Below are 26,125 nucleotides of genomic sequence, written 5' to 3' on the forward strand. Positions count from 1 at the left end.
TAGTGATTAAATAAAACCGTGCTGTGTAATACCTAAAAAGGATTTGCTTTGTATGGTCGCATATCGAGTAAATCACAACAGATGTCCAGCTCAGCATAAAGACTGCGCTGAGACCTAATCACTCACCGAAATTAAAAAAAAGTCATCCTGTGCAGGTCGAGCGTCGAGCAACACTGCCAGGTTTGAGGGTTTGTTACCCACTGGGGCTACTCATGCTGAAAATGTGTGCACACATGGCACACTAACAAGCTCTGGGTGGAAGTATCGACCAAATGGCACCAGGCACCAGTCTAGTTTTAGGTTTTTGTTTTACACTCAATCGGAGTCTGTTTAACAGTTATGCATGAATAGTTTTGTCGGCGTGTATCACACAAGACTTTAAAAATAATGTAAAAACAAAACAAAAAAAAAACCCTGCACAGGCTAGATCTAGAGTCAATTAAGCATTTGTTAAAACCTGAACCTGAACAGTGATTGTTCAGTTATCTTTTAGTAACCATAAGTGCTCGCAGCAGGGCCGTCAAGCTTTGGATTTGCGGTAGCCGAGAGAGAAACTCAGCATCTAAAGAGTCCGGAGGGTGGTGAGTTTTTTATTTTTCCAGTTGCGTTTTGAAAAGCAAAAATATGAGGAATGTATTAAACAGAGTGTTTATCTGGCTAAATAACTTACTACCTGCAGCAGCAGTGCTATCACAGTGTCATTTCCATCATTTAATTAGCTCGGACTGCAACAGCCACTGTGTGGGAGCTGCTCTTGGCTGCTGCTACATCAGAGTCTATAGGCCAGCTGTCCTGCTCTGTACTGGGTCTTTACACTGCAGCAGCTCCAGCCAACATAACACAAGGCAGCGTTTCATCTGTCAAACACCTTGGTGAGTCGTCGCCCTGAAAGTCTTAAATAAATAAAATAAATACAAACAAGCGGCTAAACGGATTTATGTTGTAATGACATAAACGTCTTTATAATACCAGGACGAACTATCTCTACGCTGCAATACAAGAACAATGCTTCTTCTTTATTTCTTCTACAAGGATCATTAACTGGTGAAGGGCTGGGACCTGTTAGCGTTAGCCTCAGTCTTGTGGCATGATATAATATATGTAGAATAAAGTGAATATTTAAGATCCTTTTATAGGATTCCTGTTCTAAGACAAATCACGTAGAAACTGTGAGCCAGAGACAGTGTTTTCAACTAATTCATGTAGCTGCTGTTAGCTTAATTATCTACTGAGACTTTCCAGTGCTTTTGAGGCTTATAACTCCAGCTTCTATCCTTTTATGTCGTGTTTTTAATGTGTTACGCTACATTTCTTATTTAATGCTTTTATGCAATATGTAAATCAAATGCTTTTGTGTTGAAATGTGAAATACATTAACAGCCTTACAGAGAGTCTACCAAATATGGTGCTGCACATAGTTTCACATGAGTCATGCCTATGATCAAGAGTGAAAAACACATCTTCAGTCTGCTCTCTTGTTAATCAGCATCTCCTTTCATATGGGAGGTGCACGAACGCATAAAATCTGCACTTTATTGTCATTTACACACAGCAGACTGGGATTCAGCGAGGTTGTGTCTCAGCTCACCATCTTGTCTTTTTTAAAAGCCCTTAGGGTTTTTGTTATCTCACCCGCACATATTATTGATTGCAACCTTTTTCTGTTATTTTATCTCTGTGTGTCTGTTCGTGTGTGTGTGTGTGTGTGTGTGTTTTAATCACTTTGCCTCTGTGTTTCTTCACTGTACAAATGGAATAAATTGAATTGTGGGGGTCAGAGCTTTCATCTGGATTCGCCTCTCAGTCTATTTCACTGAAAGAGCAGGTGGTCCAAATAATCTGTGCGTTCCACATAAAACAGAAAATAGTTCCTGACAGCGGTGCCTCTGGCTTGGTCGGGAGCTTCAACAAACACCACTAACAATGTTCACTGGTCGGTAGGCCTGCGAGGGATCGTCTTTTGACTGCCGCACTAGTGAAAACCTCAGTGTGTTTTACTCCTCTCACTGTGAGGTAAAAAAGAAGTGGCTGCAGCGCCTCGGGTGCTTTATATAAAAACTGTGGATGGATATCAAGCAAACTGCAAGGAAATGTGGAGAAATGGAACCAGAAAGACTAAAATATGAGACGCAAATCTGCAGGTAGACTATACGGTGGAATGTCTGTCATGATTTAGACTACTTACTACCCTGGCAGAGGAAAGTAGAGTGCTCTCTGAGTTGCTACAGGCAATGAAATACAGAAGCTACGAGTAAATTTAATTCGCATAAAACAGCACAGCTATACAAACCATCTGCCATAATGTAGTCCATTTATTCTGCCTTCAGGTAAGCTCCTACCTCTGATTTTAGAGGTCATGAATAGGCACTAAGTGGTATTGGTTAGAGATAATATAATCTACCTTGTGACAAAAGTATTTTTTAGTGGCTGCTTTGTGATATACAGTAAATCAAACTGCTGACAAGTGTCGACTGTGTTATGCATTGCAGCGTGACGTTCTCCTGGTTGAACCTGAAAGCTGCTCTGCAATGCAAAATAAATTAGCATTGGGTCTTTTTGCTTATGCCTTTGTTTTTCATTCGGAAGGATGACGCTGACCCAGGAGCTCAGGTAAACAACACACACTCAGCCACTGTTTACTGTTGTTTGTGTGGTAGAAGACATTGTTGTCTGGGTCTTTCTTTATCAGGAAAATTGAAAAAATAATCATTTTAGTCACATTTTTATAATGTAAAAATGACAAACCCTAATTGCAGCTTTGAACATCGTATTTAGTGGATCACGGACTATATATTTAAATACAAGTCGTCTGAGTGCAGAGATACACAGTAGACTCTTGTAGACACTTGCCAGACCGATGACAATGATGTTCAGGCTGTGAAAACATACATGCTATAACAGTACTGCCTCTACTCTGTCCGGTGTTCGGACATCACTTTGCACGGTGGCTCATGCGGCGCAGGAAGCTGAAAATTTCCATTTGTCGAACAGCATTATTACCTGGACAGGGAAGGTTACAGGCTTCCTTCAGTCTGATCTGCTTGTCTCCGTCGACGGCGAGCTCCAGGCTGCTGCACAGCTCCTCGTCCACCAGGCTGCCGTCGCCGTAGCTGGAGCCGTCTGACACGAGGCAGGACAGGTTTCTGTAGCGCATGCCGTGACCACACACCACATTCTGACAGGACAGGAACACCACAGAAGAAGAAGAAGAGGAAGGAGGAGGATGAGTTACTTCAGTCAGGGAGAGGAGTCACTTGGGGACAGATGAGTGCTGGTTAATTTTAGCTTTGGCTGCTCATGTGGCGGCAGCAGCCACTAATAAAGAGGTTTGTATTTTTACGTCTGAATTACAATAAACAGAGTGGATGATAGATAATGATGTAGTTTTGAAACATACAAAGGTTTACATGTAATTAATGTGTAAAGTGCATATGAACATTAACTGCTGATGCACGTGTCTGCCCGACTATTAAAGATGGTAATGAAGATAAAAGCCACTATCCCTTATTGATTTCCATTATTAAATCAATATCCAAACATCAAGGGCAGGTGTACATAAAGACTTTGAGCTAAATCAGGAGACTAACGTGAGACTAACTAACTTTTCATGGACAGTAAGCTTTCTGAACTGATGGGAGTTTTGAGATCTGATCCTGAAATCTAAGGGAAAGAAACCTGCTCACAGACGCTCATTACTTTTCCTGTCTTTCAAACTATTCTTGGCACAGTTTCCTTCAGTTCATCAACAACAACAAAAGACTCTGCCGTCTCTTTGTTGGACTGCTGAAGAAACCTCAAGAGTTTGTGTTGTAACAAAGGCCAATTTGTCACTGAGTCTTACGTAAGTCATGTTCCCTAATAAACATAGATCAGATAAATGCTTGTGTTGAAATTGAGTTTCACTTTGAATTCGATGAGTTGACTATTTGCTACTTTGAGTCTTTCTAAGACTTTTAAAGTATTTATCCCCGTGATTTTCATGAAAACTTGTCAGCAGTTTTTTTAGCAACGGTCCTTTTTGGTATTTTTGAAAGGTGGTGTGGAACAGGCAGGAGCAGCAAGTTGAACTTCACTGTGCTCAACTACTCGCACCATGTGCAGCATGAAATCACATTACAGTTACAATTATTACCGACTGACCTCTTCATCTAACAACATGGATTTGTTTGGCTGCGCTGCAAACAGACACAAAGAAGCTGCAGATACAAAGTGTCTGCTGTAGCTGTGGTGTTAAAAAAAAAATAAAAAAAAATCACTTGCCGTTACCATGGTAACCACGGAGGTTGCCAGATTAACTTCCAACTTTAAAGACGTGCAGACATTGTGTATTACTAACTCAATAACAAGAGACTGCATTAGTCACTTTATTAGTTGTGTAGCATCTAAAAAAAAACAAACAAAAGAAAATCAGGTCTGACAGTTTGTTTATGTGAATCACGGGTAACAGCTGATCTCCGAGATATCTGTCTCCGCGTCTCTCTCTGCCATTTGTGAGATTGACAGCTGATAGAGTTGAGTGAGGGGAACAGGTGATGTATATGATGTATAAATAATTAAGCTCGCCCTTTCTGCCCATAAAGCCGCAACCGTGCTTTCACGGTTTTCTTTTATGTCATAAAGCAACGCGGCAGATTTCTTTAACAATCTGACCTGGTGGCACAAAACGCACAATGAAGTATGGAAGCTGCCAAATTCCTTGGCGAAGGTATTCGTTTGCAGTAATGTATCAGCATTAAATGTGCATTAGATTGATTTTTACCATCCATCTCTCAAAATAAGTGTATGAGCATGGATTTTATCAGGTTGTTCATCAATACTAAAGACTCCATTATTTTTTGCCAGATGCTGAGATTTCTTTTTTTCCAAAATCCACTTTCTGGCTCAAACTCTTATGTGTATTGATCTCGGCTGAGCCAGGCACCTGTCAAAGTTGCATTTCTTGTAGGCTGACAGAGGTCGATACAGTTATTAATATTTAATGTCCCTGGATTATGGTATAATGTTATGATTTATTGACCCACCTCCACCCGACACTCGGACCAGGGGCTGTACTGCCAGCGGTAGCAGGGTCGGACGGGGCAGGGCTTCCACTGCTCCATCTGGGAGGGGCAGGGCCGGCCGTCGCCCTGAGACGCCTGGACCACCGACCGCCGCCGCCACATCTTACCTGGAGAAAACAAAAGGTGACATCATCAGTGTATTATCATTCATTTTCCCTTTTTTATTTTTCATATCAGGAAGATTTTTTCATGCTGTACTGACACAGTCTGTGAAGGACTTGAGGACTTGTATTGCCATGGTTACACTGCGTTCATTGTTTGCAGATGACATTATTCTATAAAAACAATTATTGTTTAAATAAATGAAATTAAGTACCACTCAAGCCAGAAAAACAACAACAGTGTCCTCTGTGACCAGCTCTTGAGTCCTGTGCTTGAGCAGCGTGACATAAAATAAATGTCCAGTGATTTTTTTTTTTTCTTTCCTGCTCCTGTAGAGGTTTAGATTCCTGTCTAAAATAAAACGATTACACACAGAAAAGTAAAGTGGCTGTGTTTTCTCTTCATAATAAACTAAATGCAAACAGATGGGACACATGTGGTGACCATTGCGGTGTGACACACAGCAGTAATCCATTCCCTCTGTAAACAACTCATTTTAGATGCATGTTTGTTTTGAACGCTTTAAATTAATCTCACTGTGCGCAAGAGCACTTCACTTAACAGAGCAGGAGTTTCTAAATGGCCTGAAATACGGCACTTTCTCTCTGTGCCGTCTTTGATTGGTTCTTGGTCCACTTGACTGAAATGGCTTTTTTTTTTTTTTTACTCCACATCAATCAACAAACTGACTTTTAATAAATCCAATACATCACAGCAGCTAACACCTCAGAGACCGTTTGTTTTAAGTGCAGAATCGATGCTATGAATTAACTTGAAAAAAAAAAAAGAAAAGAAAAGCATACGCACACGCACGCATCTCAAAATCCAACCTTCCTGTCTACCTCTTTTAAATAGCCCACTCTCAAATCTCACAACCCTTTATTTGTTGCATATCCCACTTTGATTTCCACCTTGCCAGACCAGCAATCTGCTCACCTCAGAGCAACCTACGACATCTTTCAACACGTAAAACACTAACCAGCCTTCCCACACAAAAACTGTACGATCTCATATCCTGTTCCAACGAGAGAACATCTCCCACACACACACACACACACACACATACACACACACACACACATACACACACACACACATCAAATGAGATCCCTTCTTGCTCCTTTAGCCGTTCTTGAACTTTTATCTTATTCCTTGTGATTTAGCAGCTCTCGCTGTGGCGCCTCTTCTTCAAAGTCCTCCCCACAGCCCCGAGGAGCAGGAAGATGTAATGGGACAGAATCAGCTGATTGAGCTGCTGGAGTTGCAGCCAGGTAAACAGGAGAGCACATTTTTTCGCCGGCCGTTTGACGACACTTTAAAGCAATCACTCTCTCTTATTCAAACACCCCCTCTCTTTTGTTTAGGTGAATTTTTTCTGGCCAAGAGCCTCCGGTGGGAGCAGGAAGTGTGTAACTTCTTTAGTTACCCAAGTACGTTTTCTTCATCAACACACACACATCGCTTTGGTGTGAAGTTACACACATGCAGAGAAAACTATTAATGCAAAAATACTGGGATGGTTTTTTCAAACCGGTCCCTCTACGCCTTCATGTTTTCACTCGGATCCTCCTGCCTTACATTTACACATGCATGAATGGATTATGACACAAAGGGCCCCTGGGTGCAGACATGTAACAGGCCCCGCACCCCTCCTACATGGGAGCACACCCTCACACCAAAAGAGATGCAAAAGGGACACAAAATGATTGTGAGCCGAGTCATTTGTAGCAATTTTGTGTCTCATTCAATGACATTTTTCAAGGTGAACTCTCCAGTTCTGATGTTATTTCAAACACTGCACCTGGGCTTCAGTATCTAGTTCACACTGGAGATGAAGGGAGGTTGTCTGACTCCTGCCAAAGCTTCCTGCCGCAGCAGATTCACACAGACACTGATCTGTACAGGCATTTTACTAAATACTACAGCACATTGTACAAAACAGTAGAGAAAACCATCAAAGAAATGAATGCAGAAAAGATGCAGGTTCTGTTACAGCTGTTCTGCTGCTCTGATTCAAATTCCATTAGTAATTTGCCTGTATTTTAATTAAATGTTACTGCGGCCTCTGTACGCAGCTGCAATATGAAGGAAAAATGTAGAAAAACTAATACTATGTTGGATTTGATTCACAAAGAACCAATATTAAATTACTCTGATACGGATCAGGAGCAACAGAAATAATCAGGACATCCCAACTTTTCTGAGTTCTGTGATTGTCCAACAAAAACATCTAACTTCATACAGACGCTCTGGCTTTAGGGCCCCAGGCCTCTGCCCTTCAGGCCAGTTCAATAATCCAACTGCAGTCTTCTGGTACTGACCACTGAGCATCATAAAGTCGAATTTCAGTCAACTTAGAAGTCAGACGGGGAAACAAGTTTATTTCAGCTGGAAGGTTTTTTTTTTTTGGCTTCCTTTTTAATTGAACTATATGTGTATATATGTTTAGAGATTGAGCCGGGAATCGAACTCACGACCTCTCTGTCACCAAACCAAGTGATCAGGGGCTTTCTGAGCTACAGCAGCTCTCACTCAAATAACAATCAGCTGACAACATCATCATAATGATAATAAAGCTCAAGTCTGCCTCCTCACATTAACTATGTAATTATCGTCCACTTGATGACATGCACACCTGGGTGGACGTGACCCCTGCAGTTGGACACACCCACCGACGCCGGCTTGTTCTTGTGTGTTTAATGGAGGTGAGGTGATACCAGTCAAATGATGCATGTGTCTGACATGTTGTAAACCTTTCAACCTCTAAATATAAAGTTTCTCCTCATTTTTCTCCCTTTAGTTTAAGGTTGTTAAATGAATCTTACTCCACACTGTGACAGAGTCAGTTCTGTACCAGCTTGGTCCAACTCTTTCAGAGTGAGTAAAATATTCCCCCCAAAACTTGGTATCATATTTGGTATCTTCAGTAACTTTATGACCTCCAGTGGAATTTGCAGTTTCTGTGGGTGTGAGCTGTGTTTGGTTGCACAGCGTGAGTTTGTATTGACTCAACCAACAGCAGTGAGCGAGGTTTAAGCTTTAAGCTGGATCACAGGACCTTGTTGTGTGTTACACTTTCAAGATTTAAGACTAGATGTTGTTTGACCATTTGCCATCAACACTGCGAAGTGATCAGGTTCAAACTATTTCGGCATCATCTTTTATTTCATATCTGAAAAAAACATTTATAGTCAAGCTTTAACGTCAAGGTGTTTTATTATTTGGATTCTAAGTGCTTGTTTTTGCTTTGCCTTACTTCGCTGGCTCTGGCTTTTACTGCGATTTAATCTCATTATTGTACATTAATAAAGTGCAGTATAACTACATTTCAGTTTAGTCATCATTTCAATATGCTGCTTGAGTGATGATGAAAAGATGAACTGGTGTCATGTTAGAAAAAGGCCACAGATTTGTCACCAGTGAGTCGGTTCCTTGATCACACTGGAAGTCGCTCAAGATAAAAACGCTAAATGTCAACATCTATTGCACAATTTTAGCTGATTATAGTGTTGAGCAACATCTTTGATACGACGAGTCTTACCCTCCAGTCCGCAGGTCTGTGAACACTCTGACCAGGCCGACCAGTCTGACAGCTGACAGTTGACGGGACACTCGACCACGCAGGAGATGATCATCTGCCACTTCTTCTCCAGATTCAGCTGCAGCACATTGAGGGTAATTCATGACACATGATGGAGTCGTCCACAACACAGATGAACAGTCATGGCAGCAATCGATCTATGACTGCCAGACAGCAGCTTGACCTCTCAGAACTACAATTCCCAGAAGTCTTTGTTCTGGCAGGGGGGAAGTCTATGCTGAGCAGCATCTGGCCGGCAGAGTTGGAATATCGAAGCTGCTGCGAAAGCCATCCTGACACTGTGTTTTTGTGAATGAGCCAGATGATGAAGGTGGCCAAGGGTTAAATAGCTGTGGGGACGGCTCTGCCACAGGCCGCCGGCTACAATTACAGGGAGCTGGGACACATTATGAATGAATAAAACACTCAGCCTACAGCAACGACAACAATCTCTGCATGGGAATACGTCTGAATATTTCATGTTGCTGTGGGCCTAGTAGTACAAGAAGGGTACAATAATATATTGCAATGACTGATGTGATTAAGTCATTAAGAAAAATGAGTGTGTCAAACAAAGAAAGTAAAAACGAAACTGCCCAAGAAACAAAAAGGGAAAAATACCAAACGAGACACTTGAGGAATTTTCTGCAGGTCTCACCTCCTCGCAGAATTTGATATCCACCGATTTGCCGTCGCTGCGAACACAGTCCAGCATCCGGGTCTTGATGCCGCTCCCACACACGGCGTTAGGACTGAGCTGACATGTGCTCCAGTCTGAGGAGAAACAAAACAAAGCCACATTTACATTTCTGGCAGATAATGTTCACGCAATTGCCAAAATAAAGTTAACTCAGAGAGCTTGATACAACACTACAGGGATCTGTTAGTGCCAGGCTGAAATACCAACAACACAGGCAATCCCCCGCGACACAGTACGGGCAATGTTGTTTATAAAGGATTACTACATAATGATGCAACCACAGTCTTGTAGCGCTGGCCACTGAGCATCATTAAGTCGATGCATTTTCTGAATTTGATTCCTTCATGTCACAAGCAGCCCGGGGACTGTCAACAAAAGTCGCACAGAGGTTTTGTCGTTTCTTGGTTGTGCTGGAGGTTTTCTGAGCTATGTCAGCTCTCACCCGGAGAATAATGAACAACTCCACATAATGATAGGTTGAATAAATATGCAGTGAACAATTAGCATCTATTTTCCATCACTTATTTCATCTACATCTACTTTCTGCAAATAATCACTCAAAATAAATGTCACAGAAAAAGAAACCCAGCGACACTGTCATCATTGGAATTTTTGCTCTGAACTTCATCAGTGCAACTCTAGGAAAAGCTCATTTTCCATCAAAGCATACATCAGAGCTGTTTTGAAGTCTTTCGGGGGCAAGTCCCAATCAGATCTCAAGTCATTTGAGACATGTCTAAAGTCAAGTCTTAAGTAAATTGCGAGTCAGAATGCAAATCTTTCAGGTCTGAGAACTGACAACTAAAATGGCACGCTGTTTGAACATTCCTCTACAGCGAGACTGCGTTCTTTTTAAATGTGTCGGCGTGACGAGCGTGTCGCTGTTCCTGGCTTTCCTCACGCTGTCTTATTTATTTATTCTACCAGAACAACTTGAATGTTTTTGCTTTTAAATCCAGATGTGTCTCCGTGCAGCCAAATCCAAGATAAGATCATATTTGTGACAAAAAACCTGCATTAACTCTTTTCTTTTTTTGGCCACCTGGAGGTGTGGGATATTAACATTTTAGATTGAGGAACTAATGTTCTGATTTGTTGTTATTGTACGGGTTTGAGAGGATAACACAAAAGGGTCATTGTGCTGAGAAAGGCGTGATTGACACCTGAACGTACGTCCGATTAAGCCAACTTTGTGATGAGTCAGCAACTGTTGTTCTATTGTTCGCCTGACAGGATATAAAGCAAGGTCTTTAGAGAACAGCCGTGTTGGGTCTTCTCTGCCTGCTGCAAGACTTAAAGAGATCTGATTCATCACGACGCATCTGTAATTATTCAGAGGACTAACAACTCTCGACATTCAAGAGGAATTTCTATCGCAGAGACAGAAAAAATCAATATGGGTTAATGTGTTAACAGTCATTTGTTTGCACATCCAAGAGAAACAGAGCAACATCAGCATTCATTTGAAGTGGTGTTTGTGTCCATCTGATGAATGGTAAGTCCAACATTTACTGTTTTTGGTCTCGACCAACTCCTGAGGGAAATACATGGCTTCATTAACTGCTGAATGCTCCATGTGTTAACCAGTTAACTGTGTCAGTCTCCTCGCCTTGATGCTGGGATGGTTTTGTACAGCTACACGCTCCATCTGAAAACGACCGAAACAATAAAGTTTCAGGCCGGAAAAACTGAAATTATGTGTGATCATCTCTACAATCGACCACATAGTTATTTGATCCATTGTTAATATGGAAATATTGATTACAGTATGACTCAACCAAGTCCTGACTCTCTTATTCTGGCTAACGTTACATACACCTGGAATGGACAAAATAAAATGGGTGTATAAACACGCTCATGATTTTTATTATTAATACTTTATAGAGAAATGTACATGTGCACGAATGCAGACATTAAAAATCAATATGAACTACAAGAATGGTTGAAAACCTTTTCATCCTCTAGCAGTCGAGTAGCTGTTAAATCCCAGAGTTCACTCATCACAAATTCTCCAGCTACATTTTATAGCCTCACATGATAAATGTTACCCGCCAGCTTGAACAGCTCATAACTTTACCTCACATAGCAAATATTTATTGGTGTTCAGCAGGTTGCTGCGATTCATATTACCGTCCTGGGTGCAAGCAAAGCTGGAAGGCGGGCGAGAGGGAGTCGTGGTATCGACGGGAGCAGGGAGGAAAACGAGAGGAATGTATTCAAGTTACAAGAAAATAGCATTTCACTGGTGTTCTGCTTCTGTAGCTGGATGTATTCTCAGTCGAAGCGGGGATGGAGCGCGGGGACAAAACACGAGGAGAGGCTGTTCACGAGTCTTCAAATGCTTGTTGAATGAATAAACCCCAGACAATATGAAAGCTGTGGTGTCTTAGCTTTTAAAGGGTGAACACACAGAAACACACTGTCGCACCATGTTGTCCTGTGTTACTCTAACAGTTGCTTTATATGCTGATATACAACAGCTCGTCCCAATTCAGGGGCTGCATCCTTCGGAGGCTGTATTTGAAGACCGATTGCGTCACAGCGGCGTGACAAGGCTGTCCTGTTTCGCAGGCTCCTTCAAATGCAGCCTTTTTCTTTTTTTTTTTCCTATGGACCCACCTATCCCAAGATTCATTGCTGGCAGGTAATGAAAGCAAACAACACCGACTGAGAGCCAGAGGATTACACTTTTAAATAAAAAAAGTATTGCGTTTCAGCTCAGTTCAACAGCTAACGGTACAACTGTTAAAACCAAGGGCCTTAAAACTTCAAGTTATGTGTTGTCAAGGTTGCCAGGCAACAGGAGCGGATACAGCAGGTGACACAAAGCGAAAATCCTCTGTAGGCTAGACTGTCTCATTTCGGTTTATGAAGTCTATGACGGGCCACACCTCAACGGGCCGCGTCCTCCGAAGGATACGGCTCCAGAATTGGGACACAGCTGATGTACAACGACCAGATTTCTAATATAAAATATCAAGATTTTATCAGACTGATAAAAGATTGATAAGATTGTATGAGGTGCATTAACACAGTGCAACTCCATCAAATTAATTACCAGCTATTTTGCTGACATAAACAATCTCCTCATTCCTTCACTGCAATGTATCTGGATAGATGTTTTAGGACCGACGTGTCATGCATACAAATCAACTACTTTAGGCATCCAGATGACTCAGCAGAACGGCGAGCACGCCCTGTACTTGCCGTACTGTAAGTTTGACTTCAGCTCATTACCTTGCATGACACACCTCCTCCCTCTGCCTCCCTTTCCTTCTGCCACAGCCTTCAAATAATCACCCTGTGTGTTTCTTTGTTGTCTCTTTGGAGTCAGACTCTTAAACAGCTTCTGGCTGGCAAAGATCACTGTCAATAACAGATGATTACTTTGTCAGCAAAGAGGTCATTGGAGGTTTAAAACTGCTCACTTAAATCCAATAACTGTGGCTGCCATCAGCATCCTTTTATGCTGGCATCATTAGTGAGTTGTGTGGGCAGGCGGTCAGATTTAAGTTTTCTCTTCTGACAAAGTAACCAGGATTTAAAAGCAACATCACCACAAGTTTTCCTCAATAAATCTCACCACACAATTTCAGAGCTGTGAGAGGCTGAACCTCGGCACACCTCCACCTTAAAAAATATATTTCTATGAAGTAAAGAGACGACATTTTATTCCAGACTTAGGGTGCAAATGCCTTTAAAACCACAGTGTGCCATGCTGTTGTTAAAAAAACCCTCTGTGACAACAGGGAGGCGGAGGTATCATCATGAAGTGTGCCCTCCGCTGACAAAGATGAGTGGCTGTTTTTAGCTGCAGAGAGCTCGTTTGCAAACTCAACTCAGGGAATTGTGTCTCCTTCTGCCGAGGAGCTTTGTGGCACTCTGGGGACCGAAAATAGGGAGATTGCAACAAGAAAAAGCGACAGTAAGAGACTCAGAGAAAAGGCGGCAAGAAAAGGAGAGAAACACTGAAGGAAGGAGCAGCTTGGATGGTCTCGGCATCAGCAATGAAAAAAAAATGAAAGAAGAAAAGTGTGTTTTACCCAATAATAATCTCTGCTTCTATATTATGTACACACACCTTGGGAAGCCTGTATGCCACTGTGAACCCAGCAGTAGGGATTATATGTCACATCTCTTGGTGTAACAACACAACAAGGAAGACGGGAGGGTTGGTGAAAATATGAAGCAGCAGCAACGAAGGCAACACAATAAAAATTTCAACAAGTGAAATATAGGAACGCTGCCAATCTCTCTTTTTGTTTATTTTTTATTGAAATAGTTTGTAACAGTTTCCAGAATGAAATGTGAAAGAGTAACCTCTGTGACACGCGGTATGACGCGGTGATATCCTGCAGATTAGAGAGCAGAGATTGGGAAGCATGCAAGCTCAAACCTGTCTGATTAAAGTAAATCAAAATGTATTTTCTATTCTCAACAGTCACCACAGAGGTGCCACCGAGGAAGGCACTTAACCCACAGCAGCCAACAGTCAAATGTTTTACCTGTACTTCGCTTCCAGACTTTAAAGGTCCCATATTTTACACTTTCCTGTCTCTTATTTGAAGTGTTGATCCATAAGTTTTAAGAACCATCTCAGTGTAGTTTCACATCTCCTCTCTCAGGCTTCTCTCTGGAGCTCTAGTAACAACAGGTCTGTGAGCCAATCAGAAGAGAGGAGGCTCTGAGACCGATTGGCTAACAGTTTTCTGAGTGATCGAAAACACTTCAGAGAAACCAAATCCTGCAAGGTTGGATGGTGGGTTCAGGTGGGCGGGGCTTGGGCCGTGGCTGAGAGTGGCGACTGCTTTGTTGTGACATCACAAAGTTACAGAAGTCCTGAATACAGGCTGTGTGCATTTCTCTGTGGACTGAGGCTTTGATACTTTTACAGTATTAATATAGAACCCAGACCTGATCTATAATCAGAAAAGACATGGAAATCTACCTTTATACAATAGGGGATCTTTAATGGCTGTAACTGCAGGAATCTGCAGAAAAAAACTTACAAACCGACAAACAAAAAAATGATCCTGTGGTCAGAGAGGAGCTTTGCAAAGAGCAGCTGTGAGCAACACTCGAAAGAGCTCCATTAACATTACATCATCATAACACAGCACACAGTCTGATAAAACCTTGCAAGGTTTGCAATTATCTTACTTGAAGAAAAAAAAGTGATGAGGCTGTTGAAAACAGAAAAACAGATAAGTCAGTTATTGATTCTTTGTCTCGCTGTTAAAACAGATGAGGAGTCTCATTCTGAAGTGGAGACTGTGTTCACAGTGATGTTCTCCCAATTCAATAGCTGTTTTAATATCGGTGTTGTGGTTAAAGTTGAGAAAACTTCAACCCGAAACACCCACGGCAGCAAAAACCTGCTCCGTCCAAAACACAAAGCACCAACAGTGTTGTCATAATGAGGAGACACACAATGTTTTCACGACCTTACAGACAGAAGGAAACTCAGCTTAGTCACTCCAACCCGCTGCAAAGATATGAAGATTTTCTATTCTTCGACATGTACTGTACCTGTGATGTTGTAGAAGTAGTTGAAACAGTTGAGGTTCAGGCTGCACGGCTCCGGATCAGTCGTGTCCGGACACTGCCTCCCTACACTGGGCGACCGGAGGGTGAGCGCCGTCCGCAGTCGATTGTTGGTTCTGGTACAGGGCTGAAACAAAGACCGACCGTCAGAAGCTGCAGCCTGTAGAGTGTGTACATGATTAGGCAGTCCTCATTGCAGAGTGATAAGAAATGAATACAAACATATCCCTGGACTGGAACAAAGCCACAGAGCTCCTGTCACACTGATGCTCATATTTATTGAACATTAAAGCTGATAACTGTGAATTTGCCTGCTTCTGGATTGTTTCCCAGCTTCTAGAGCCACAATTCATTTAAGATTTCTTGTCAAGACATTCTCCCTCAGTTTGCGCAGGCCTGGTTCCTAGGGATTCCCAGTATGTGGAATTTGATTTTTTTTTCCAGCGGGAGATGACAGGACGGCTAAAATGGATATTCTGGAGGAATGGTAAACCACCAGATTCTACACAGTCATTGCTTGCTCAGAAGAGAGTTGGGGGAGAAAATGACAGCCTTTGAATAACTCCATCGCTGGCACGATGAATAAAACATGCACGAGGCCCCGCTGGTGCCGCTGCAGACTCCATGTCGAGATTGGAATTGTGGGAAGTCTTTGTGTCAAGCACTTTGGGAGAGAATGGGGTGTGATTAACAATGGCCAATGTGATGCTGCGAGAACAGCAGGTGAAACCGGAGCAGTTAAAATGGCTTTTTTACCACGAATCAGAGGTGTCAGGGATGGAGGAGCTGAACAGGACGTTCTGACACCTTTCATGGTTGTTTCTTTTTGGTTTTTTTTTAGGTGAGAATGAAGATTACGTACATGCTGCAGCCTGTTGGTGTGTGCTCTCCAATCAGGTGCTGGTGTCTCTTTACAAATCTCGATTTTAATATTTAACACAGAGTTGGAAAAAGGATCATTGCATATCTTATAAATCAATATTTAATATTTTTCTGAAATGTAACTAATTATACTCACAGTTTTTAGTTTTTTGCCAAATGATAATCACAAACAGCCAGGTTTATGTTCGCCACTACATCACTTCTGTGTGTGTGTGTGTGTGTGTGTGTGTGTGTGTGTGTGTGTGTGTGTGTGTGTGTGTAAATGTAAATTTGGAAACCTGCTCAGGAGTTCCGAGTCTTTATCATAAATCACCTTCCTTCCCTGCTGAACACACAGTGAGCACACTATAATATAGGTGATGTATCAGCCATTTTCTTCCTGTTTCCCAGTTCATATATCTCTTTTATTCTTCCTTGGTGGACAAGAAATAACCTGTTGACAAAGATTCAGTCACTGCTCACAATAATACAGTGCAGCTACGCTTTGAATTCCTCGAGCCTCAGAGGAAATATTTCTGACAAGAAAAAGATATCATGATAAATCTCAGTGGGCTTCACAAAAAGTCTGACGCTCCCGTATCTCCTCTGTGTCAGACAGCTGAGCTGCTGCTGTCTGATCTGGGTTCAGCTCTCACCAGGCTGCAGCGGCTCCAGGGCCCCCAGTCGTTGAGAACGCAGTCCTCGGGGCAGGGCAGACGGCTCTCCCTGGCCCCCAGGGGCATCTCCTCCGGGTCACATAGGTAATCCTCCACGGGCTCCGACGGGCCGTCTATGGTGTTCAGCATGCACCTGTGGGATCGGCCGACAGACACACTGAAGCTGACCTTATTTTAGCAAAGCTGATGTTGCGCTCCAGCGAACAAAAGAGACGTTGGCGTTGGCTGGTACATGAGATACTTAACAACCTGCAGCGGAGTGTGTTCCTCAGTTACGAAGGTCAATATTAAGGAAAAATGGAGTGTGAGTGTAAACGCAGACAGTCTGAGCAGGGACAAGCTGAATTACAGACCTGACATGAAGTTGCACCCCACTTTTAACTTTCATTTTATGTTTTAACCAATTGTTAAAATACCACAGTAAATACACATATACAGAAAAAAAATCCTGGCTTTCCTCGACCACCACTGCCACCACATTTCTTTTTTTAAATTTCACCTTGAAATTGCAGCTTTCTAACATCATTTTCTTCATTTGATGTTTTTCAAAAAACATGAAACTTTACACAGGGTTGTTAGTTTGGATGTGTCACATTTCTTTAAGCCTTGACTGCCTCCAACTGTTGGAAATAAAGCCAATTATTTTTTTCTTATTAACTAATTAATTACACAGAATGTAAAACAGCAAAAAAGTCATTTTCAATCATATAAAAATAAATAATATTAAAAAAAAAAAGGATTAAAAACAAGCAAATTGTCACATTTGAAAAGCTCGTTCGGCCATTTTTGAATCCATTTTCTGTTGACTGACTAATCAACTAATTACTTCAGTGCTACATTTAATGGCTATGAATATGCTAATATACATTATGTAAATAATGTAAAGATGGAGAGAAACAGAAGGACAGAAAAACACTTTGACAGATACCTGACTTTTCTGGTCTGGACGCCTTCGCCGCAGTTCTCCTTTAAGTCCACGTTGCTGACTTTCCACACACTCCACGGCTCAGCCACCCACACATACTGATTGCAGTCGCTCTGACACGGCACCACCTCATACACCTGAGGACAGAATAATCTTATTCATGTGCTCGACACTTTCACATGGATTTCATGGCACATTTTCTTACGGCAGGTTAAACCTTGATTGTTGGGACTTTGTGATGATCACGATCATGAATAGAAAAAGAAAAAAGTGGCCTCTACAAATCGTATTTTCATAGATATTTTTGCCTTAGCCAAGCAAGTTTGTCAGTTAAGTTTTGCCTAATACGTAGTGATTCAGCTCTCTGAGGTTTAACTCAGCCAACGAGATTATTTCTGCCCCCGGAGCAGCTCTGCCTCTGAGAAATGTCTGTAGAAATAAAACTCCCATCTGCCGTAGTACCTTGTTTACTCATAGTGAGGATATTGTGACTGTGTACATCTATCTGTCAGTGACCTACTGACATCAGTGACACTTAACATCTGTGACTACATTACAAATAGCTGAGAATAGCAGCTCTTACCTGGGCCTGTAGCAGTGAGTCACATCCAGTGAGCATTGAAGTGGATTAAAAGGAGACAGATGGATTAATGAGCACATGCCAACTGTTCATATAGTGCAAAACCTATGATTAATGCAACATTCAAGAGCACATAATCAGAAAAGCCTTTGGCATAAATACCTGTGTGAACTGTGTGAGTGCGCACACACACACACACACACACACACCCACACCCACCCACACACACACAAACACACACACACATCGGCACCACCTCAATCTGAATCTGCTGATACTCACAGGCCTGGAAAGCATTTCATTTATTGCAAATCATGGAAACCTGAAGGAGTCAACTGGCTCACGTTGGGGCATTAATATGGTGGATGGGATCCATTTATAGCACCCAGTGCTTTTTTACTGTTGCTGCTCAGCAAAAAATGAGTGCAGCAATAATGAGGAGAAGGTAAAGCAAAGCTCTGCAGACTCAGGCTAATTATTCATTAATAATTAATTTCTTCCTCTCGCTCTCTCACTCCTCTGCCTGTGTTGGATATGTATAATATGCATCACACTTGTAATAAGTTTAAATATATTGTTGCACAGTTCATAAATATTCAAGCAACAATGGTGAGCTGAACACCAGGCTTCAGTACCGAGCTCCAGAGAGCCTCAGCTTCAGTGTCTGCTTCACCTGGTTGATGTGGTCCAGTTTGGGACACGGCCGGCCGCCGTTGTACGGCTTCTCTCTGAGCCACTTGGAGCGAACTTTGACCCCGCTGCCGCAGGACTTGCTGCAGCGCGACCAGTTGGACCATTCGCTAAGTTTACAGTCTGAAGGACAGGGGATGATGCACGCCTCCTCAATATAACCTGAAAGGAAGAGAAGAAAAAAGAAAGGTTGTTTGACAGAAAATCAAACACACGTTTACGGTGGTGATTCTGGTGAGCTGAAGGGGATGATGATTCGTAATGGCGCACTAGGTGCATACACCTGTCAGAAGAAACACTGAAAGAGAAAATGATGACACTTTTCAGGCTATGAATATTTAGAAAGCGTATTATAGTCTGTTATTAATTATTTCAGAAGGAAAGAGCATCCACCAGAAAATTGATTCATGAGAAATTACCTTTGAAATAAAACCTTTGTTCTCTCTACATCCTACAAGCAGCCTCGCAGGTTAAGAACGACTGCTTTGGAGAAAAACCTCGGCTGGTTCTTAGAAGAATCTTGTTTTCTTTATCCTTTATGAAACTACATTTGTCCTAATTCCCAAAGCTCAGTTTGTCTTTTCAATCTAACAAGAGACCATTAAAGTTCAAGAACTCTTTAAATGCTACGTGGGGAAAATACCCAGCTGTAAGAGCAAACTATTAACCGATACTTCACAAACTAATCTAACATGCTCTTATTGATTTTCAGCCCAGTGGAATGAAAACAGGGCCAACATTCAAAGGCACAATTTTAAAAAAAATCTAGCAAAGCATTGGTTAAGTCTGGCAACAAGCTTCATTGTTTGAATCTATTTTCCTCGACTCACGGGGTCGTGGCACAGTCAACAGGGGAGGGTTTAACCATCTCACTCTGCTTGTTCCGCTTTGGTTTTTTTGTTTTCCATCTCTGGACTGTGATTTCCTTTGTTTTTGTCGGTACACACAGGTCAAATGTGTTGAAAGAGATTATTGTTCTGAACCTGAACCACACATATTTCCACTTACTCAGAGAAAGCAAGAGAGAGAGAGAGAAGGAGAGAGAGATCAGAACTTGATGCTTCTTTTGGGTTTGTAACAGCCTGTAAATCAGTTAATCCTTTGATTAAGAAAATCGACGAGGTGAACGGAGGCTGCCCAACCACTTCCTCTTTCTGATGTGGGCTCTTTTACACCGCTGCTTCGCTTTATGCTGAGAGACATGAGGTGCTAAACTGACTGACGGCTTCGCTATAAACACACTTCCCACGATTTCAGAGGAATCCCACATCGGCCAGTCAGACCGTACAGATCAATTTTGTCAGAGTATTTTTTCTCACTTTATTTAACCTGGGAAAAGTCTCGCTGAGCACATATGTTCCTTGTGTAGCGCCATCATGCTTCACACTGACACACTGAGCTGCCAGGTACAACAACACATATCCAGTGCCGGCCGCCGGGAGCTCTGCTGGAGCAAATGGAGGATAACTAGAGGGGAGAGTGGCAGTCATTCATATTCTTTGTGCAGAATTTCTGAGTTTGTCCTATAACTGATTTGAACAAGTGACGGCTCACTCTGGGAGCCGTGTCTCAGCCCAGGTTCAGACCCAAAATAGCACTGCAATGAAATAAAAAGCAGCTGTGTTGGTGTGGCTGTTGTTGCAAATGGTACTATAGAGAATATAACAATAACTTTAATAATGACACAGTGACACAGGATCTAACAGTCCTCTGCTGTGGTCTAACTCAAAGTGGTTATCAAAGCAAAAAGGGGAATACTTTATTTTCACTATGATTCCATCCATAAGAAACACAATGACGGAATGTATGACCTTTCTTTGTCAAAGGTTTCAAACACTTTCTGTAATAAAACATCTAAAAGGTCCGTGGTCTACTTTGTGTCAGTTCAGGGGTCCTTGAAAAAGTTTCAGAATCACATGTGAATGTTTGTTTCTTGTAATGTGAGTGTTTCTCTCAGCCAGTCTCAGCCCTCAGTTTGGTAGGAGGGTGACGACTTTAGCTCCATAATAAGGAAGTGAGTGTGAAGCCCAGGAGAAAAAGCTGGGGTTTGTTTTACCGAAGCTGGAACGGTTTATATAAAAGGTAAATTCAAACTGACAGCCGGATGTTTGCCATTCTTCTCCAGCCGCACACATTATTACAAGAGGCTTTTGTGATGTAGTGCGAGTGTCGGTGTGAAGGCAGCCTGAGCATTGCTTCGGACGGTGGTTGTTTGTCACAGAGGACAATGTATGCATGAGACAAACCCTGACCAGAACCAAACAAACCTGCGTTTTCTCAACACACACTCACACTCCTATGTGTCCTTTTAATTTTTCTTTTCTGTTGCCGTCTTTCATCTGCACACGACTGCTCTCAGAGGTGGTAGCGTCTTGCCTCAAAGCCAGTTTAGCAAGATGGATGGCTGGAGCTTAAACCTGGGGTTTCAACTCGGCTCAGCCGAAGAGGACAGTTGAAGGGTGATCTCGTCGCCCACTCCACCGGCCCAGAGCTGAGGGGTAAGATGCATTGCAAGCTAATATGATTAGAAAATAAAAAGTCTACTTAATCCAGTCAAGACTAGAGTCCTGGCAGCACTTTGGCACCAACTAAATACACAGTGACAGCCATACAGCTGCGCACACACACACACACACACACACACACACACACAGACACGCACTTCTGCCTGACCTCCTTACACTCTGGTGAATGCTCAACATCGTTACATCAACACCTTGCTGAGTTCAGCATAAGCTCTGAAATAGGCTTCTTCACCTTTGACCTCCCGCTCTAAGGCCCCACAGTTCACTGAGTGCAACTGCTGCAGCACCTCAGCCCTCAGTTATAATATAAACCTGTTCGGTGTCTTGCCGAGCTCTCGGGGAGGTTTTTTTGGGCTGTGTCCAGGTGGGAGATCACCGCTGCTGCCATTAGAAGTCAAGTTGCAACCTGGCACAAGCTCCCGCTGTACCTCCCAAAAGCAGTTGTCACTGCTGTCGGAAGCTTCCCTGGCTGCTGCCCCACTTCACCTGAAATCTTAACAATTTTACTGCCCAGCTGATTCTTCAACCTCCCAGCGACAAATGGGATCTACGCTGAGATGCCTCTAAAAAACAAACGAGCTCTACAGTAACAACCATGATCGATCAATATTTTTTTAATATTATTATAATTTTGCAAGTGTTATATTAAAGTAATTAGCCATAAGGAACATTGTTCAAACAGATCACATGTTAATTTAATCTGTACGTCACCACTATCGATATCGTGGTAACAACACTGCTTTTGTGCATTCTTCCTTTTTCTCTTGGCACATGCAGGAACCCACTGGCATCTCTAGCACATTGGCACATTGTTTAAACTTGAAGGGGATAAATTGATGTAGAAATAGAAGACAACCACTTATTGTGGCAAATACAAAAAAGTGCAAAAGATTGATCACTTGCATAGGGATCCATTTGCTGAATTCCCTGAAGCTCCATAACTTCTTGGAATCCTTGGCATTCCTCCCAGAAACTTTCTGAACTCAGTCACATTTTTCAATTTTTTGTAGCGGTTGTTTTGACAAGTAAGATTGTAAAAATGTGGCACGGCAGGTCTAAGAACTGGATGAGCCCCAGCACGAGACAGGTCAGGTTATTACACTAATAATGCTGCATTTTCTTTTATTTAAGCCACGTTTTTGTTTTGGCTTCACAACCAGTGAAATCACTGGTATGTGTGATGCTACAGAGAGCAAAATGTGCAGAACTTCTATAACTTTATGATGTCACAACAAAGCAATCACCACTGTCAGTCATGCCCCAAGCCCCGCCCACCTGGACCGGCCCTCCAACCTTGCAGGATTTGGTTTCTCCGAGTGTTTTATCTGAAATCTGCTATATGTTTATTTAATCACTCAGAAAACAGCCAGCCAATCAGAAGAGAGGCTCACAGCCTCCTCTCCTCCTGCCCATGAGGTTAGTCCACTTCTGGACTGATGCTTATACCCACAGCAGTTAATGATGTCCTTTTTTCAAATATTTCTTTACTCTCTTTTTGCACTTCTAAGGACCCACTTGGATGCTGGGCCCCTGGGTGCCCACCCAGGACACCCTGATTGTACATCCAGCCAGAATTTGGAATGAAAATTTCATCCACTCGACGGGTGGCTGGCCCGAGAAGCTTTATGTGAACCTTTTGGCTCCAGGAATCCAACATTACTGCCTGATTTCTGACCTGTTACTCCCCCTGCACAATCATCTCCATGGCAATGAGGCAGCATAATCCCTGGGAACTCTGAAAATAACTGTGTCCGGCTCTGTGCTCAGGCTGCAGCACAGAGGAAGAAGAAGAAAGAGTCACCAAAGGACAGAGGGACCCTTTCATGTACATGACTAACCTTATCAGACACCGACCTTAGTCCTCAGACCTTGACAGCACACTGCTAACATGTGGTAACACTCAAAGCAGAACAAACTCTTTTATATACGGCGCAGGCTCTCAGTGTCTTCCTCTTGTTATTACAAACATCCTGCACCGACACATGTGTCGACTGCAGTTCTGCTCAGGTTCAAAGGATCCTCATTCACATCTTTGGCTGTAAGTTTTACCCTTTATGGCTTCACACAGTGACCCCCTTCCCTCCTCCTTCTCCACATCCCGCTGAGACGAGACCAACGCCCCCTGAGCCGTCCTGTGGTATTAAGTCATGGAAAAGGTCAAAGCGTAATGGGTCGCTTACAGGCATTAATACAAGAAATATATGAGTAATGTCAAATATATAGGACAGAGCAGGGGACTCCCAGGGGACGTCCCTCACTTCACTATTGCCTTTGGCACGATGCCATGTTTGTTGCGTAGTAACATTTTGTTAAGCTGTTACACACTGTAGTATCATCGAGTAGTTCCATTCATTTGTTGAGTCGTTATGCTTTTCTCTCTTTTTGTTGAGTAGTTACATTTTTATTGCTCAGCAGTCTCTGCATTGTGCATTTCCCTCGTGTGGAACAATAAAGATCTGAAATCGGTCGGAACAATATGCAGAAAAAAAATTATCCCTTAATTATTATTAAAATTAATATTATTATTAATTATTATATCATTATTTTGATTGCAATATGAGTCACACTTTAGTGGGAATGGTCATTTTTGCTGGGATCTGAACCAAACAAGCTTGTTCTCTCACATCTGGAGAATATGTTTTGGGGCAGAGCGTCTCTCTTTATCCAAAACATTGCAGCTCCTGTGATTTGGATAATGCTCGTGGCCATATTGCAGTTTCAATAATATTGTGATTAATTGTCCAGCTCTAAATTAAACTGTTTCATTGGCAATTACATTTTGTTGAGTTTGGTTCACTGTTATAAACATATGTGCAGAGACATCTGCATTATACCCCATTCTTTATTTTGAAAAACAATGGAAACTGTGTCACTCACATTATGTTGGCAGACCAACACTCTTTCAGTCACTGTGTTGAACTGTGAGTCTGCTGATTGGTTTTGAGTCTTGACCCGTCTCTGTCTCAGTTGTGATTTGCCTTGATTATATTCAACATGACAACACACTAACTAGATCTTCTTCTGGCTGACTGCAATTACTGCTGGGAACTAATAGAATCAGGAATTTGTCACTGGGATGTTTGCGCTGCTGATTATTACATCAGTCAAGCTTAACTTTGACCATTTAGATTCTTAAAAGTTAAAAGAAAAACACATGATATACAAATTTCCAAAATCATTTCAAATGTTTTAATCTCTGAAGTTCATGATCCTCAAATTGTTTCTCGCCGCATGTGTGTGTTAACTCCGAATGGCACTCAAGAACATTCAGCGTTATCTTCCCTCATAGTATTCACTCCCTCTCACGGAGGAGTAGGGCAATCTGAAAAGTGAGCACCACGACAAAGCTTGGATCAGTGTGCACTTTTAATGAGAATCCCCCTTTTTTTCTGTTGATGTCTGTGGAATATGGAGATAACAGTGGCACAGTTCGCCTGATCGACATCGTTGCCGAGAGCATCGTGTCAGCAGCGGAGTCGCGGAAGGACTCTGTCTCCTCCTCGATCAAGATTAAAAGTGATGATGGCTGCGATGGAGAGAATGGAACGGAAAATGAAGGAGGGAGTGGCAGAGAGAACGGGGGGAAGAGTGACTGAATGGTGGGGAAAAAAAAGAGCTTTAATATCTTTTGAGATTCACATGTTCTAACGCCAACCCCTCATGAATGTGTTTTTGTTTTCCTGTGCACCTCAAGGAACATTTCTTTCTTTTTTTTTTTTTCTAAGCTCAATGATGCTTGAAGATGAATGCATGGGTGCACACACACACATACACTCAAACATTCACATAGGTGTAAAAATACACAGAAGCTGACAAACACACACACACACACACACAAGCGCGCACAACCCCGTCTTTACGATGTGCTCTTGTCACACCCACACTCAGATTAACTGACGCATATCTGAATCTGTGACTCACACAAGGAGACTAAAACCATGTTTATATATGCACAACACTGATGTATTCATTTGAACATCTCCCGCATTCTATTTCACAGCAATTTCACAACGAGTTTCTGAGCCCAGATTCTTTGCTTGAAGTATTTTGGATCTAAGATAAGACCTTACAACGAGGAGACAAATGATTCTGACAGGAATGTGCCGGAAAAAGGCCTCCTTATGTGAAACTAGGTATTCAGAATGAGTCGCTAGCCTCCGTGGGAGGGGCTCTCATATGTGCACAAACAAAATCTTTCACTTCAGATGAATATTTAACAGAACAAAAAGTTATTCTTGCATCTGCAGCTTTCCCGGTGTGCTACAGTATATTTCTCACCTGAAACTGAGAAGTCAAGGCTGGCGAGCGAAAAGATCTGATTCGCTACATAATGGGCTGCACCCAAGACTAGAGATCTATTTCTGTGCTTTAGTGCAGATTCCTGCTTCCATCATCAGGGGTTACAGGCCAATTTAAAAATGTCACTTTATTTGTCCTGGTCAATTCGACAACAACATCGCTTTCCACACACAGCGTCTCTGACGCTGGATAATTCATGTAACACCCTGTTAACAGTTTTCACTGGGACTGTTTCTTCATTAAAAAGTAAATCCAATGAAAAAAATAATCACAGCAACTTTTTTTAATGATTCTGTCTTTCAGTCTCTCTTTATCCACTGCACACATTCGAAAATCAACCTAAGTGGGGTGGGGGAGAGGAGGGTGTCAGAGGGCGTGGCTCAGCTCAGAGATGCATCATCAGGAGAGGCAAACTCGGCAAATGCTCGGGGCCCCCCAAGGAGAAAAGGGGGCCCCTGATGGCCACAAATATTGGCACATTTTGCAATGATAGCCATGATAACCCCCTTAAACCTCCCATAAAGACACTGAGTGAGCTGCTGTTGCCCCGAAACCCCTTAAATATGATGATGTGTTCCGTAG

At 42.3% G+C, this 26,125-nt stretch overlaps 1 protein-coding gene across 1 annotated transcript in view; it reads right to left on the bottom strand.

Moving 5' to 3' along the window:
- LOC111222411 (thrombospondin type-1 domain-containing protein 7A-like) overlaps nt 1-26,125 on the bottom strand; it is a 134,824-nt gene that overhangs the window by 12,096 nt on the left and 96,603 nt on the right. Inside the window, exons 18-26 of the mRNA XM_022746126.1 lie at nt 18,703-18,881; nt 18,033-18,038; nt 17,453-17,586; nt 16,504-16,657; nt 14,972-15,113; nt 9,401-9,516; nt 8,704-8,821; nt 5,022-5,167; nt 3,001-3,175 (exon numbers count right to left, since the gene is read on the bottom strand). Of these exons, the coding sequence (XP_022601847.1) occupies nt 3,001-3,175; nt 5,022-5,167; nt 8,704-8,821; nt 9,401-9,516; nt 14,972-15,113; nt 16,504-16,657; nt 17,453-17,586; nt 18,033-18,038; nt 18,703-18,881 (1,170 nt within the window). The remainder of the gene's footprint in view (nt 1-3,000; nt 3,176-5,021; nt 5,168-8,703; nt 8,822-9,400; nt 9,517-14,971; nt 15,114-16,503; nt 16,658-17,452; nt 17,587-18,032; nt 18,039-18,702; nt 18,882-26,125) is intronic.

This window comes from Seriola dumerili, unplaced genomic scaffold, assembly GCF_002260705.1.
Source record: "Seriola dumerili isolate Sdu_G_001 unplaced genomic scaffold, Sdu_1.0 BDQW01000092.1, whole genome shotgun sequence".
Taxonomy (NCBI): domain Eukaryota; kingdom Metazoa; phylum Chordata; class Actinopteri; order Carangiformes; family Carangidae; genus Seriola; species Seriola dumerili.